The following is a 15,809-nucleotide window of genomic DNA, read 5'->3' as shown; positions in this document are numbered from 1 at the left end:
CATTTTAGACATGTTTTGTCCCAAGGCTTACTCATAATGTTGGACAGTGTCATTGGTGATTGTGACACTGTCCACCTTACAAATGTTTTTAGTGTTTTAAAGGCTATTGACCTTTTTAACACTATTAAAGTTTTTAATTTATAAATTATATCTTTTTTTCAATATGATTCATTTTTAAGAATTAAAGTACAACTAATTCGATTTGAATTTCAGAGAATGGCTATAGCATCAATTAACTCAAAACCAGGACTGGAAAGGCCAACTTCAGGTGACTAACGCTGATGTTTGAACTTACCTGTTAGTCAACCTGGCAAGTTATAATATAGTGCAGTGTCCTTGTTTGGTATTGTAGTGCATCCCCTCGTAGAGCTCCATGGTGGGGTGGGGTCAGTGGGCACCGAAATATTCGTTTCTTTTTATTATGGATCCTCCAAATAAAATCTTAAATAAAATAGTGAAAGAATAGTCCATAGGTAAACTACCATGTCTTGAAGATTTTGAGCAGTAATCTTCAACATCTGCCACACCTGTTGCACCTCATTTTCTTACACTACATTCTCTTTCAAACAAATCTTTAGGGCAAATGTCACCCTTTTTCATTCAAAAGGGATGAGAGGGATTTGCTGGCACTCCAAAGTCAGTAAAGAGCATGCGATCTGGTGACATATTGGTGGAAACATCCACATCTCAACACAGTGAACTCCTCTTATATTCAAAGGCAATTGGGGATATACCTATTGAGGTTACACCTCATACTACTTTGAATTCATCATGAAGAGTTATTGTTGAGAGAGATTTGAGGAACATCCTCGATTTAGAGATTCTTGCTGGTTTCTCTCCATTCAAGGAGTTTCTGTAGTGAGACGTATCTCCACTCGCAAAGATGGAATTATGATGCTGACCAATATCCTCATTCTAACATTTACATCATCACATCCACCTTCCACCATCAAGGCATGCTATCTTAATTGCATGGTATGGCCATACATTTCAAACCCTCTCAGATGTTTCCAGTGTCAGCGGTTTGGTCACTCGAAGATGTGGTTCCTTGATGTGTGCTTGTTGCGGTGGCAAGGACAATTATGCCTATGAGTGTGAAACAGACCCTCATTGCATTAATTGCAATGGCTCTCGCCCATCCTACTTTCGTTTTTGCCTTAAATGGTTAGAAGAAAAAGAGGTGCAGTATTTGAAGATGATTCAAAACATTACTTACCCTGAGGCTCAAAAGTTGCTGCCCACCACTTCATCTCAGATGTATGCTACTGCACTTCTTTCCACTACTACAGTGTGAGTGCAGACAGATCTCTCTGTGTCTCAAAAAGAATTGTTCTCAAACCAAATGACCTCCATGGTTAAAAAAGTTGATGAATCAACTTCAATGCCCATCTCTGACCCTAAGATTTACTTCCTTTGGTTCTGGGTATGAGCATTTCCTCTGCTACATCTCTCACTTCAAGATGCAAAATGATCATTTGTTTATGTTCTCAATCACTGGAATCCTCTTCCAATAGTAATACATGCCCAATCGACCCAGGACAGAATCCATGGAGGTTGATAGACTTCCATCGAATGTAGATAGTAAAGAAAAAAGAGGTGGCCATAAACAGAAGGGTTCTCTGCCAACTTCCCCTTCACATAAATAAAAATGGCCACCTTGATACAATGGAACGGTCAAGGTTTGCATTCTAATGTAGATGACATCAAAACACTGATTGCTTCCTATCATCCTGTATGCTTTTCCTTACAGGAAACATTTCTGAAACCTGCCAAGTCAACTTTTGGCAGTTTTCTTTGTATGGAAATGAGAGGCTGTATGATGGATGAGTGTGCATGGAAGGGTGGCACTGTTGGTTGATCAGAATGTGCCCACCCTGTCTTTGCCACTGGACACACCTTTGGAGGCTGTAGCCATCTGTGTGTTCTTGGGTTGTACCATCACTGTTTGTTCTCTCTAACTGTTGCCTGGAGAGACCTATGATCAATCAGACCTTAATGCTCTCATTGAACAATTGTATTTTCCCTTTTTAATCATGGGTGATTTTAATGGACATAATTCTTCTCTTGGGTGGTGCTAATATTGATGGGAGAGGTTGTTCCATAGAGTGCATGCTCTCAGATCACCATCTTTCTCTCTTCAATACTGGTTCTTATAACTATTTTCATGCACCTAGTCAATTTTTTACAGCTATCAGTCTCTCCATGTGCTCCTCTTCACCTATCTCTCATTTGTCTTGGATTGGTGACAGTGACCTACAGGGCAGTGATCATTTTCCTGTAATTTTGAGAGACTGGCTGTGGTTGATGCCACCTGACCCACATACCCCGGTAGAACCTGGATCAAGCAAACTGGTCCTCTTTCACTGCTCTTGCAGAACTTGATCCTGCCATCATCTGTAAGCTATCAACAGACGACTCTGTGGCAGCAGTAACTGACTGTATTATACAAGCAGCTGATCAATGTATTCCTAAAACCTCTACATGTTTTCCATGATATCCTCATCATTGGTGGAATCCTGCTTGCCATGTGGAACAGAAGGCTCAAAAATGGGCTTGGGATACTTTTTGTAGGTATTCCACACTCTTGCAGCACATCACTTTCCAGCAGGCCCATGCAGATGCTTTGTGGGTAAGACATCAAAGCCAAAATGAAACTTGGATTAAGTTCACAACCAGCATATCTTCTACCACCTGTTTCAAAGTCATATGGGACAAGGTTTGAAAGGTCAGTGGGCAATATAGCTTTATCCCCCTCTCGATCTTGCTTTCTGATGGGAAGGAAGTAGCTGATACCCGGAGCATTGCCAATACTCGAGGTGAAACCTTTTGCCAGGTATCTAGGACTTCTTCATATTCCTCCATCTTCTTAGCCATCAAGACTTGGGCAGAGCAATCACCTCTTTCCTTTTGAGCTGATTGTCTCTATGATTATTATCTTCCTTTACACTGGTGGATCTCAAACTGGCCCTTCATCGGTCTGGCAGTACATTAATCGGACTTGATGATGTACACTCTGAAATGCTGCACCATCTATCTTCTGCTTCTCTTGCTATTCTTCTGATTGTTTCAACAGGATTTGGCAGGAGAATGTTTTTCCTGATGCCTTGGTGCCAGGCTATTGTCCTACCTTTCTCTTAGCCTGGGATGGATCCCAAGATTCCTTTAAACTACCATCCAATTGCTTTGATGAACTGTCTCTGTAAGATTTTAGAGAGGATAGTTAATGCTCGTCTTGTTTGGTTCCTCGAATCAAAGAACCTCCTCTTGGCCACCCATTGTGAGTTCTGACAACAGTGTTTCACCATGATCCACCTGATTTGACTTGAAACGTCAATCAGAGAAGCCTTTCTCAAATGGCAACATCTTGTATGAATATTCTTTGACGTTGAGAAGGCTTATGATAGAACATGGAGGTATGGCATTTTGTGAGACCTCCATATATATGGGTTACATGGCCATTTGCCCATATTTATTAAAAAATTTTTAATGGACAGGAGATTCCAAGTTTGTGTGGGGTCAACACTTTCCCATTCTTTTCTACAGGAAGTTGGAGCCCCTCAGGGCTGTGTTTTGAGTATCACACTTTTCAGTGTAAAAATTAATGACATCACTGAACAACTCTCTCTTACGGTTGCAAACGGGCTCTATGTCGACAACTTTCACAGTTGTATCAGTTGTCAAACATGAGGTATATTGAGCAACAGCTTCGAGCTTTCCTCAATTGTTTACTAAAGTGGACCATAAGAAATGGCTTTAACTTCTCTCTCCCTAAAACTGTTTGCATGCACTTTTGCTGCCAACAGGTTATTCACCCTGAACCTAAACTCTGTATCGGTGAATTTGTACTGCCTGTGGTACCTGAGACAAAGTTCTTGGGGCTTATCTTTGACTGTAAGTTGACCCTGATACTACACAAAAAGCAGCTATGGGTCAATTGTATGTGAGCACTGAACATCCTTTGTGTCCTGTATTCCAGCACTTGGGGGAGCGGAGCGTTGTTCTGTGCTAAAGATATATCGTGCTCTTATCCAATCAAAACTCAACTATGGATTACTGGTGTATGGCTCTGCCAGAACCTCGGCCTTAAAAATGCTGGACCCCATTCATCATCAAGGACTTTGACTCTTCACTGGGGCTTTCTGCACTTCTTCAGTTCAGAGCTTATCCATAGAATCTCACAAACCTTCTTTGCATCTCTGCCATTTGCAACTGTCTTTACTGTATGTTTCAAAACTTCGTTCCTTACCAAAGCATCCCATTTGGGGTTGTGTTTTCCTTCCTCAGTGGGCCATACTTTTTCAGAACAGACTATCTGCCATTGCCCCTTTTGGCCTTCATATCCAGTTGCAGTTGGATGAATTGGGTCTGTCCTTGGATAACATTGCTGTATTCACTAGTCAGCCCATTCCACCATGGCTTCTTATAGTCTCTAAGTGTGACCTATCTTTAAGTCATCTGAGAAAAGCAGACACTCCTCATTGGAAGTACTGTTTGTTATTTGCTGAACATCTTTTGAACCATCCTTCCCTTCCTGTTTATACAGATTGTTTGAAATCATGTGACTGTGTTGGCTCTGCTATGGTTTGTTGTAGTTCAGTGGTTGTGCTCTGAATCCCCTCTACAGCTTCTGTGTTCACTGCTGAACTGTATGCCATTTCACTTGTTCTGGATCACATAGAAGCTAAGCAGTACTCAAACTACATTATTTATACTGACTCAGTTCTCTACTGGCCCTAGAATCGCTTCACATTAGTTCACATCTGTTCTCGCTATTCAAAACCGACTGGGCCATTTCTGTTTAACATCTACTTCTATCCAGTTTTTTGGATACCGGGCCACATTGGTATTCGTGGGAACAAGCTTGCCGACACCGTGGCTAAATCTATCTGCTCTGGTACTATCACTGCTGTGCATGTTCCATACATGGAATACGGTCTTGTATTCAAGGCTTGGCTCCATGCCAGTTGGCAATGAACTTGGAGTGAGCACCTGAAAACAAGCTTTTCCAAATAAAACCCTATATTGGACTTTGGTCATCTTGCCTTCCATAAGGATTGGAAAGAGGAAGTTGTTCTAACTAGACTACGCATTGGTCACAGATTTTTAACTCATCATTTTCTTTTATCTGAGACTGACGCACCAATGTGTTGTTTGTGTAACACTCAGGTCACAATAAGCTACATTTTACTTTCTTGCTCTCGTTATGACTCTCAACAACAGCACCATTTTAAACATGTTCTGTCCCAAGGTTTATCTATAACATTAGACAGTGTTATTGGTGATGGTGACACTGTCCACCTTGGAATGTTTTTAGTTTTTTAAAGGCCATTAATGTTTTTAATGCTATTTAAGTTTTTTAATTTATATATTAGACCTTTTATTATGTGATTTCCTTTTAAGAATCACAGTCCATCTAGTTTGATTTGAAATTACACAATGGGTGTAATGTCAAATAACTTGAAACCAGGACTGAAAAGGCCAACTTCAGGTGACTAACACTGCTGTTTGAACTACCTGTTAGTCATCCTGGTGAGCTATTATTACATTTTTGCTAGAAGTCATTCAAAACTTTTATTACTTTTTGAAAATGGTCATAATGTCAAATAACTTGGAACCAGGACTGGAAAGGCCAAGTTCATGTGACTGAAGGTGGTTTTTGAATTTACCTGTTAGTCTTTTTGGGGAGATATGACAATTACCATTATGATACAGAAAGCCCTTACAACTTGCATTACTGTATTTTCTTACTGCTGTAGACTAGATGTAAACATTGGTTTTAATGCTATGTTTGTTTGTTTTTTAACTGTTTTTTAACATGTGACTGAAGGTGGTTTTTGAATTTACCTGTTAGTCTTTTTGGGGAGATATGACAATTACCATTATGATACAGAAAGCCCTTACAACTTGCATTACTGTATTTTCTTACTGCTGTAGACTAGATGTAAACATTGGTTTTAATGCTATGTTTGTTTGTTTTTTAACTTTGTTTCACTTTAATTGCCTTTTATGAATTTTACTAAATTTACTTTAATTTTAACCAGATGTTTAGCACAGATAGTCTAGCTGCATTATGCCATGAAACACCAAACCAATCAACCAGTCCAAATCCAGCTACTCTGGTGATGTATGTTTTTTGACAGTCTTAGGAGAATTTTTTTCTATATGTCATTTTTTCTTCTTTCTCAGATATTGGTTTAATGGTTGAGTTCTACTTATTGCTTCACACTGGGAAGTTCAACTATGGTTTCTACTACTACATTGTCTATTTCAAGGGGATCTTATTCCTCTATGTCTTTGTAAACATTTTTATGGCAGTCTCATATGTCCATCTTTCACACATAAAAGGCATGCAGAGCAAAGATGTATCCATCTGAGAAGATTGCTTTCTTTTATTTGTACTTATGCCCAGGTTTTATGTAAGGTTTGTGCATTATGCTCATTCTTCATTGAATCCAGTTTTTCAAATGCTTCTGGTTTTTGATTATTTTCTGAGTATATTTTTGGTGTGGTCTATATTTTTACTTTTTCATCTTGTAACCTATATCTATAGCATAATTTTGACTTTTACTGATTCATACTGTCTTTTCAGTGTGGGTATTCTGGGCTTTAGTATTTCAAAAGTAAGTGTAACTTACTTAAATTTTAAATTTTTGGGATTAAAATGAATTTCAACTATGTAATTTATTCCTGAAATGCATTCCTATCCATCTTTCCATAACTAAATGATATGTAGTTTTCCATCAGAACAGCATCTTGGAAGTCTGAATTAGGATGAGAAAGTAGAGCAATAAGTTACGTGGAAGGTGGGAGAGGGGAGAATTATGTGTAAATTGATATGTAATCTTCTACATTATATGAAAAATATTCAGTCACATGGTTATAGACAACATGAAAGCAGCTTGGCAAGGAAAGACTTAGTGCTTGAGAGGTAAGTACCTCTTTAAAGTTCTTGCTAATCCTAAGAATAAAACAATTTCTCTATTCTTTCTTTAGGAATCATTAATAGTAGCAATAAAAATATTAATTCTCTGCTTTGTGAACCCTTTATTGACTTTATATATAAAGGATAAGATCCCATGGTTTCCTAAAAGAAAACTCACTGTTGAATTAATGAGTGTATTTGGGGAAATTATTCAGAAATTCTGTAAAGACATTTAGCTTTTATTGTTTAACTACTTTGAATTTGACACTTCTGCATAAAGCAGATAATTCAAGTATAATTTGCTTTTGTACTTCGTGTATACAGTGATTGAAGTTAATAATATTTTAAGAATTCCTTTTATCTTATTCCTCAGATTATAATTGTTTTGCATAAGGTAGTAGACAAAAAACTTATGCAGCGTAATAAGAATTATCTATTCACATTGTTTTGAGATATAAAGAGTGTATGTCGATATTGAAATTTCTATGCATATAATGCTATTTTTAGTATTTCATGTTTTCATATAATACAAGGTTGGGGTATTGGTAACAGATTACAGTGTATACAAAGAATTTTCACGTTACTTTACATCATATTTTGTATTCTTTCCAATTTAAAAATGATATCTGTAAATTTCTTATTTCTGTTTTGTTCTTGAGTTATTGTTTTAGCTACATTTAGCACAATAAAATTGCAATATAACATAAATGTAAGAAAACATGAAAATGAGTTTTTTAGTGATCTAAAACTGTAAATTTTGTGTTAATATATATGAAACATATTCAATGAGATAATGTGGCTGTGTGGTTTGATTTATTGAAGATACTGGTATATGGACCTTGAGATTTCTTTGATACATTTAGTAGTCACTTTTAATAGTACCTGTTTGATCTTATTGGTTCAGTTCATGCTTTAGTTAATAAGAGATACTGAAATATAATGAAATAAGAAGTTGAATTTATGTTATTTATAAAATCAGTGTGATTAATCACATTTATTTGTATTATATAGATACATATTGATGGAAATTTCTCATTCCTTGTGTGTAAACTGTTGGGATTAATTATATATTAAGTTTTCAAAACCTTTTGACATGTAATTGTAGAAAATTCTATGTTGTAAAAATTGTTTACAATTAAGAACTATATAAAATGATTCTTGTTGATGGTGCTATATTTTTTGTAGCCCCCTACATGCTGTAGGTTTTGCTATAGTAAGTGCCACGGCAGGATTGTCTCTTCTGTTCATTGGAGTCAATAGCCTTACAGCAGGACTTGGTGCAGTCAACTTAGTGCTCTACACATCAATATATACACCAATGAAACGGTTCAGTATTGCAAACACATGGGTTGGATCAGTGGTTGGTGCTATACCTCCCATGATGGGTTGGGCTGCATGTTCTGGTGCTTTAGATCCAGGTACATATCTATAGCTGTAATCACTAGATTTATACAGCATTTTTACATGTAATCTGCTATAATTCATTAAGTTTGTTATTACAAGGTTATCAAGATTAAAAAACTTTAAATTTCACTTCTAATAATCAGCTATTTAAGTAGTTATTTAAGTAAAATGTGCTAGTTTTACTGTACTATTTCACAAACTAATATTTAGTTACAAAATATATTAATAATATCAAGTAGTTTCTTCTTTTAGATTTCTATAAAAAGCAAGAGAACATATCAGTATGATATTTAGATATACAGTGCTAACTTATTATATTGCTACCTCTGAGCAATATAGTTGGGGGAGTGTTATAACCAACTAGCCAAGAAGGCACTCACGCCGAATAAGTACGTGTTCAACAGACTACTAAACTAATCTGTTAAATAACTGTTATTTACATAGGGAAAATAGATATTAAATAGAACATTGAGAAGGTAAAATAAGATAAAATATGAATACAAACCTTCTGATATTTCAGAAACAAAGCACACTTGGGTTCAGTTATTTACTAAAAATGTCTGATACTTTAGTCTGCTTCATTTGATTTTGATCATCTTTCAGAATATAGTGTAGAACACTTCACTTATGCATCACAATTTCTGGAATAGCTGTTAGTTGTTGCTGTAACTTGTATAAACTTTCTTTAAGGTTATTTAAAAACAATTGTCATTTTCATTGGATAATTAAAAATCACACCAAATGTGAGCATGCTTAAGGCTATTCTAAACCTGTCACAATTATTTAAGTGAAAATGAGTTCTCTATTATATTCTGACATCGAGCAGTATCTTGGTTTCACCTGTAAACAATTCTTGGAACTTCTTGTCCTCTCTACAAAGTTAAACCCTTTTTTCTATAATGATATCATTTATAACTAGATAGATGGAATTCCTGCTGGGCTCAATTGTAACTAATAGTTTTCTATGCTACCATGAATGCAAATGGGTAGGAAACTACCCATATGGATTTGAAACTGTTCTTTACAAATACTATGTCAGTGAAACTTCTTGCTATTTTGACAATTAATCCACATTTCGAAATTCATTTCTTACCTTGTTTCCCAGTATCTCAGTATTCAGTTTGCACCTGAACTTGATATTATCCCTGGGCTTCCCATTAAGTACTTCATGCTGTTTTTTTCTTTTAACTTATGACAGAGCTTCTCTGTGTGGATTCCTGTATGTGGTAAGGGGACCTCCCAGGGAAGGCTCTGTTTTTTCAGCTTACCTCTTCTGGGATCACCTAAACATCACCCACGTTTATCGTGTGTGGTGACCAGGGAAGGGGAGTGGAGGATCCTGGTGGTTGAGGGGTCCAACCTTAACACACCACTTTGGCCTTGAATTCCTGTAGATTGTTGGCCTTGGGGTGCTGGTGTTTGGGTATAGTGCTCACAAAATCCTGCAGTGCACTTGTTTGGTATTGTAGTGCATCCTCTCGTAGGGCTCCACGGTGGGTGGGGTCAGTGGGCTCCAAAGCATTCTTTTTTTTTTTATCATGGATTCCCCAAAGAAAAATTTAAGTAAAATAGTGAAAAACAGTCCATAGTTAAATGAACACATCTTGAAGGTTCTGAGCAGCAATCTTTAACATCTGTAACACCTGTACCTCATTTTCTTATATTAAATTTTCTTTCAGACAAACCTTTTGGGCAGATGTCTCCCTTTTTTATTCAGAAGGGATTAGAGGACTTGCTTGGTCTCCAAAGTCAGTTAAAAAGCTTTGCTCTGGAGACATATTGGTGGAAACATCCACATCTAAACACAGTGAACTCCTCTTACATTACAAGGTGATTGGGGATATACCCATTGAGGTTATGCTCCATGCTACTTTGAATTCATCACAAGGAGTTATTGTTGAGAGGGATTTGGAGAACATTGCTGAGCTGGAGATTCTTGCTGTTTTCTCCACCCAAGGAATTTCTGCAGTGAGGTGTATCTCCACTCACAAAGATGGAATTATGATGCTGACCAGTGTCATCATTCTAACATTTACATCACTACATTCACCTGCCACTATCAAGGCAGGTTATCTTAATTGCAAGGTGTGGCCATATGTTCCAAACCCTCTCAGATGTTTCCAGTGTCAGCGGTTCAGTCACTTAAAGACATCATGTTGTGGTTCCTTGACATGTGCTCATGCAGTGGCAAGGATCACAATGCCTATGAGTGTAAAACAGACCCTCAATGTATTAATTGCAATGGCTGTCACCCATTCTTGCCCTAAGTGGTTGGAAGAAAATGAGGTGCAGCATTTGTAGATGATTCAAAACATTACTTATCCTGAGGCTTGAAAGTTACTGTCCACCACTTCATCTTGGACATTTGTTGCTGCACCTTGTTCCACTACTACAGTGGGAGTGCAGATGGATCTCTCTGTGCTTCCAAAAGAATCACTCTCAAACCATATGAAAAGTGTTTTGACCTCCATGGTTAAAAAGATTGATGACTCAACATCATCACCCATCTCTGTCCCTAATATTCATTCCAGCAAGTCCCAAGATCCCAGGTATGGGCATTTCCTTGGGCACATCTTCTTCTCCCACTCCAAGATGCAAAACAATCATTTGTTCAAACCTCAGTCACTGGAATTCTCCTCCAATGACAGAAACCTGTCTAACTGATCCAGGGCAGGATCCATGGAGGTCCCCTCGGTGTGGATTCCTGTATGCGTGCCCCGGTGGAAGCTGGATCAGGCAGACTGGTCTATTTTCACTGCTCTTGCAGAACGTGATCCTGCCATCATGAATCAGCCATCAATAGACGACTGTGTGGCAGTGGAAACTGACTGTATTATACAAGCAGCTGCTCAGTGTATTCCTAAAACCTCTACACATTTTCCATGATATCCTCGTCTGTGGTGGAATCCTGCTTGCCACTTGGCACGGAAGGCTCAAAAACGGGCCTTGGATACTTTATGTAGGTATTCCACACTCTTGTAGCACATCACTTTCCAGCAGGCCCATGTAAATGCTTGGTGGGTAAGACATCAAAGCCAAAATGAAACTTGGATTAAGTTCACAACCAGCATATCTTCTACCACCTGTTCCAATGTAATATGGGACAAGATTTGAAAGGTCAGTGGGCAATATAGCTTTATCCCCCTCTCGATCTTGCTTTCTGATGGGGAGGAAGTAGCTGATAGCCGGAGCATTGCCAATACTCGAGGTGAAACCTTTTGCCAGGTATCTAGGACTTCTTCATCTTCCTCCATCTTTTTAGCCATCAAGACTTTGGCAGAGCAATCACCTCTTTCCTTTTGAGCTGATTGTTTCTGTGACTATTATCTTCCTTTACACAGGTGGAACTGAAAATGGTCCTTCATTGGTCTGGCAGTACATCTGTTAGACCTGATGATGCACATGATGACATGCTGCGCTATCTCTCTCCTGCTTCTTTTGATATTCTTCTAATTGTTTTTTAATGGGATCTGGCAGGAGAATATTTTTCCTGATGCCTGGCACAAGGCTATTATCTTACCTTTCTCTAAACCTGGGAAAGATCCCAAGATTCCTTCACACTACCGTCCAATTGCTTTGACGAGCTGTCTCTGTAAGGCCTTAGAGAGAATGGTTAATGCTCATCTTGTTTGGTTCCTCGAATCAAACATCCTCCTCTTGCCCATGTAGTGTGGGTTTTGACTTGAAACATCAATCAGAGAAGCCTTTCTCAAATGCCAACATCTTGTTTCAATATTCTTTGAGATTGAGATAGCTTATGACACAACATGGAGGTATGGCATTTTGTGAGACGTCCATATATATGGGTTATGTGACCATTTACCCATGTTTATTAAAAATTTTTTAATGGACAGGAGGTTCTAAGTTTGTGTGGGTTCGACACTTTCCCGTACAGGAAGTTGGAGTCCCTCAGGGCTGTGTTTTGAGTGTCACACTTTTCAGTATAAAGATAAATGCCATCACTGAACAACTCCCTTTTACTCTTGCAAACGGGCTGTATGTTGACGACTTTCACATCTCCTGTCAGTCGTTGAACATGAGATATATTGAGCGGCAACTACAAACCGCCCTCAATTGTGTACGGAAGTGGACTCTGGCGAACGGCTTTAATTTCTCTCTCTCCAAAACTGTTTGCATGCACTTTTGGCGCCAATGGGGCATCCACCCTGATTCTGAACTCCGTATTGGTGAAGTTTCGCTGTCAGTGGTCCCTGAGACCAAGTTTTTGGGGCTTATCTTTGACCATAAGCTGACCTTTATACAACACTTAAAGCAACTACGGGTCAAATGCGCAAGAGCAGTGAACATCCTCCATGTCCTTTCTACTGCCAGTTGGGGAGCAGATCGATGTTCTATGTTAAAGATATGTTGTGCTCTTATTCGATCAAAACTCGACTATGGCTCTGCCAGACCCTTGGCCTTAAAGATGCTGGACCCCATTCATCATCAAGGACTTCGACTTTGCACTGAGGCTTTCTGCACCTCCCTAGTTCAGAACTTATATGTGGAATCTCACGAACCTTCTCTGCACCTTAGCCATTTGCAACTGTCTTTACTGTATTCTTCGAAACTTTGCTCCTTTGCACTTGGGGAAGTGCTTTCCTTCCTCAGTGGGCCTTAATTTTTCAAAACAGACGATCTGCCATTGCTCCTTTTGGCCTTTGCATCCAGGCGCAATCGGATGAATTGGGTCTGTCCTTGGAAAACATTGCAGAATCCACTTGTCAGCCCATCCCCCCATGGCTTATTACAGCCCCCAAATGTGACCTTTCTTTAAGTCATCTGAAAAAGGCAGATACTCTCGATTGGAAGTACTGTCTTTTATTTACGGAACATCTTTCGAACAACCTTTCTATCCCAATTTCTACGGATGGTTCAAAATCAGGTGACTCTGTGGGTTCTGCCATGGTTTGTTGCGGTTCGGTGGTTGTGCGCAGAATCCCCTCTACAGCTTCTGTGTTGACTGCTGAACTGTACACCATATCTCTTGCTCTGGATCATATTGAAGCTGAGCAGTACTCTGACTACACTATTTATACTGACTTCCTTAGTTCTCTGCTGGCCTTGGACTCACTTCACGTTGGCTCACATCGTATTCTTGCTGATATTCAAAACCGATTGGCCAATTTCTCAATAACATCTACTTTTATCCATTTTTTCTGGATGCCAGGCCACGTTGGTATTTGCAGGAATGCGCTTGCAGACATGGCAGCTAAATCTATCTGCTCTGGCACTATCACCACTGTGCCTATGGTCCTGTATTCAGGGCTCGGTTCCGTGCCAGCTGGCAGTCCACTTGGAGTGAGCAACATGACAACAAGCTTTTTCAAATAAAACCCTATATTGGGCTTTGGCCATCTAGCTTCCGTAAGGTTCGGAAGGAGGAAGTTGTTCTAACTAGACTATGCATTGGTCACAGTTTTTTAACTCATCGTTTTCTTTTATCTGGAACTGATGCATCAGTGTGTAGTTTGTGTAACACTCAAATCACTGTAAGCCATATTTTACTTTCCTGCTGTCGTTACGACTCTTAACGATGGTACTATTTTAAACATGTTCTGTCCCAGGGTTTGTCTGTAACATTGGACAGTGTTATTAGTGATGGTGACACTGTCCACCTTGGTAATGTTTTTAGTTTTTTTAAATCTATTAATCTTTTTAATGCCATTTAAGTGTTTGATATTTATTCATTACACATTTTTAATTGTGGTTCCCTTTTCAGAATCTCAATCTCTCTAGTTCAATTTGACATTGTAAAATGGCCAGAACATTAAATAACTCGACACCAGGACTGGAAAGGCCAACTTCAGGTGACTAATGCTGCTGTTTGAACTACCTGTTAGTCGTCCTGGCGAGTTGTTATTGCATTTTTCCTGCATGTTATTTTACACTTTTATTGCTTTACCTTTTAGTACTGGCCATAATGACACATAATCCAGAACCAGGACTGGAAAGACCAGCTTCAGGTGACTGACAGTGATTCTTGTACTTACCTGTTAGTCGTCCTGGCGAGTTGTTATTGCATTTTTCCTGCATGTTATTTTACACTTTTATTGCTTTACCTTTTAGTACTGGCCATAATGACACATAATCCAGAACCATGACTGGAAAGACCAGCTTCAGGTGACTGACAGTGATTCTTGTACTTACCTGTTAGTCTTCCTGGCGGGTTATGATCATTACCATTTTGCTACAGGAAGTCCTTTACAACTTTGTAGACTGGATGTCAACATCGGTTTTATGCCATTTTCTGTTTGAATTGCTGTTTTGTTTATACCTTTGTTTCCTTTTATGAATTTTACAACATTTACTTTACTTTTACCTTTTTACAGGACATTTAGCTAATTTTTATTACGATTTTGCTATATGTCTTTTAACACTTTTCTTATTTTACATTTTGATAATGGCTGTTATGATGACATAACCCAGAACCAGAACTGGAAAGGCCAACTTCAGGTGACTGACAGTGGTTCTTGTACTTACCTGTTAGTCTTCCTGGCGGGTTATGATAATTACCATTATAGTATAGAAAGTCCTTTATTACTTCTCTTACTCTGTTTTCTCTCTTAACATTGTAGACTAGGTGTCAACATTGACTTTATACTTTTTCTGTTTTTCAATGATGTTTTGTTTTACCTTCATTTCCTTTTATGTATTTTGCTACATTTAATTTATTTTTACCTTTTTACTGGATGTTTGGTGCAGATAGCCTAGCTGCTTTGTGCCATAAAACACTAAATCAATCAATCCATGGAAGTTAACAGACCTCCCTCGAACAAAGACAATAAAGAAAAAAAGATGTGGTTGAAAATAGAAGGGCTCTCCATCCAATTCGCTTACACATAAATAAAAATGGACACTTTGATATAATGGAACTGTCGAGGTTTATGTTCTAAGCTTGATGACATCAAAGCACTGATTGCTGCCTTCCATCCTGTATGTCGTTTCTTAGAGGAAACATTTCTGAAACATGTTGATAGAGTCACCTTTTGGCGGTTTTCTTTGTACAGAAATGACAGAAGTAACTGATGAGCTGGATCTTTGCTGATACTCTAGTGTCATTGGCGATGGTGACACTGTTCACCTTACAAATGTTTTTAGTTTTTTAAAGGCTATTTAAGTTTTTAGTTTATAAATTAAACCTTTTTTTAATATGATTCCTTTTTAAGAATTAAAGTACAATGAGTTTGATTTTAAGTTAGAAATGTTCATAGCATCAAATAATTTGAAACCAAGACTAGAAAGGTCAACTTTAGGTGTCTAACACTGATGTTTGAACTTATCTGTTAGTCATCCTGGTGAGTTATAATAATTAAAATTATGCTACAGAAAGTCCGTTACAACTTGTGTTACTGTAATTTTCCTCTTACTGCTGTAAACTAGATATAAAAATTGGGCTTAACTCTGTTTGTTTTTAATCCAAAAATTAAAGTTTATTTTGTTTTACCTTGATTACTTTTTACACATTTTAATAATTTTACTT

The 15,809-nt window shown here is 38.1% G+C and overlaps 1 protein-coding gene across 3 annotated transcripts in view; it reads left to right on the top strand.

The window, feature by feature from the left end:
* Cox10 (Cytochrome c oxidase assembly factor 10) overlaps nucleotides 1–15,809 on the top strand; it is a 46,736-nt gene that overhangs the window by 25,617 nt on the left and 5,310 nt on the right. For all 3 annotated transcript variants that reach the window (XR_013025389.1, XM_076490501.1, XM_076490503.1), the window contains exon 6: nucleotides 8,108–8,340. Coding sequence is in view for 2 of the 3 variants with exons in the window: in XM_076490501.1 (XP_076346616.1) it covers nucleotides 8,108–8,340 (233 nt within the window). In the remaining variant the exon portion in view is untranslated. The remainder of the gene's footprint in view (nucleotides 1–8,107; nucleotides 8,341–15,809) is intronic.

Source organism: Tachypleus tridentatus, chromosome 2, assembly GCF_004210375.1.
Source record: "Tachypleus tridentatus isolate NWPU-2018 chromosome 2, ASM421037v1, whole genome shotgun sequence".
Classification (NCBI taxonomy): domain Eukaryota; kingdom Metazoa; phylum Arthropoda; class Merostomata; order Xiphosura; family Limulidae; genus Tachypleus; species Tachypleus tridentatus.
This window is presented reverse-complemented; position numbering and strand designations above follow the sequence as displayed.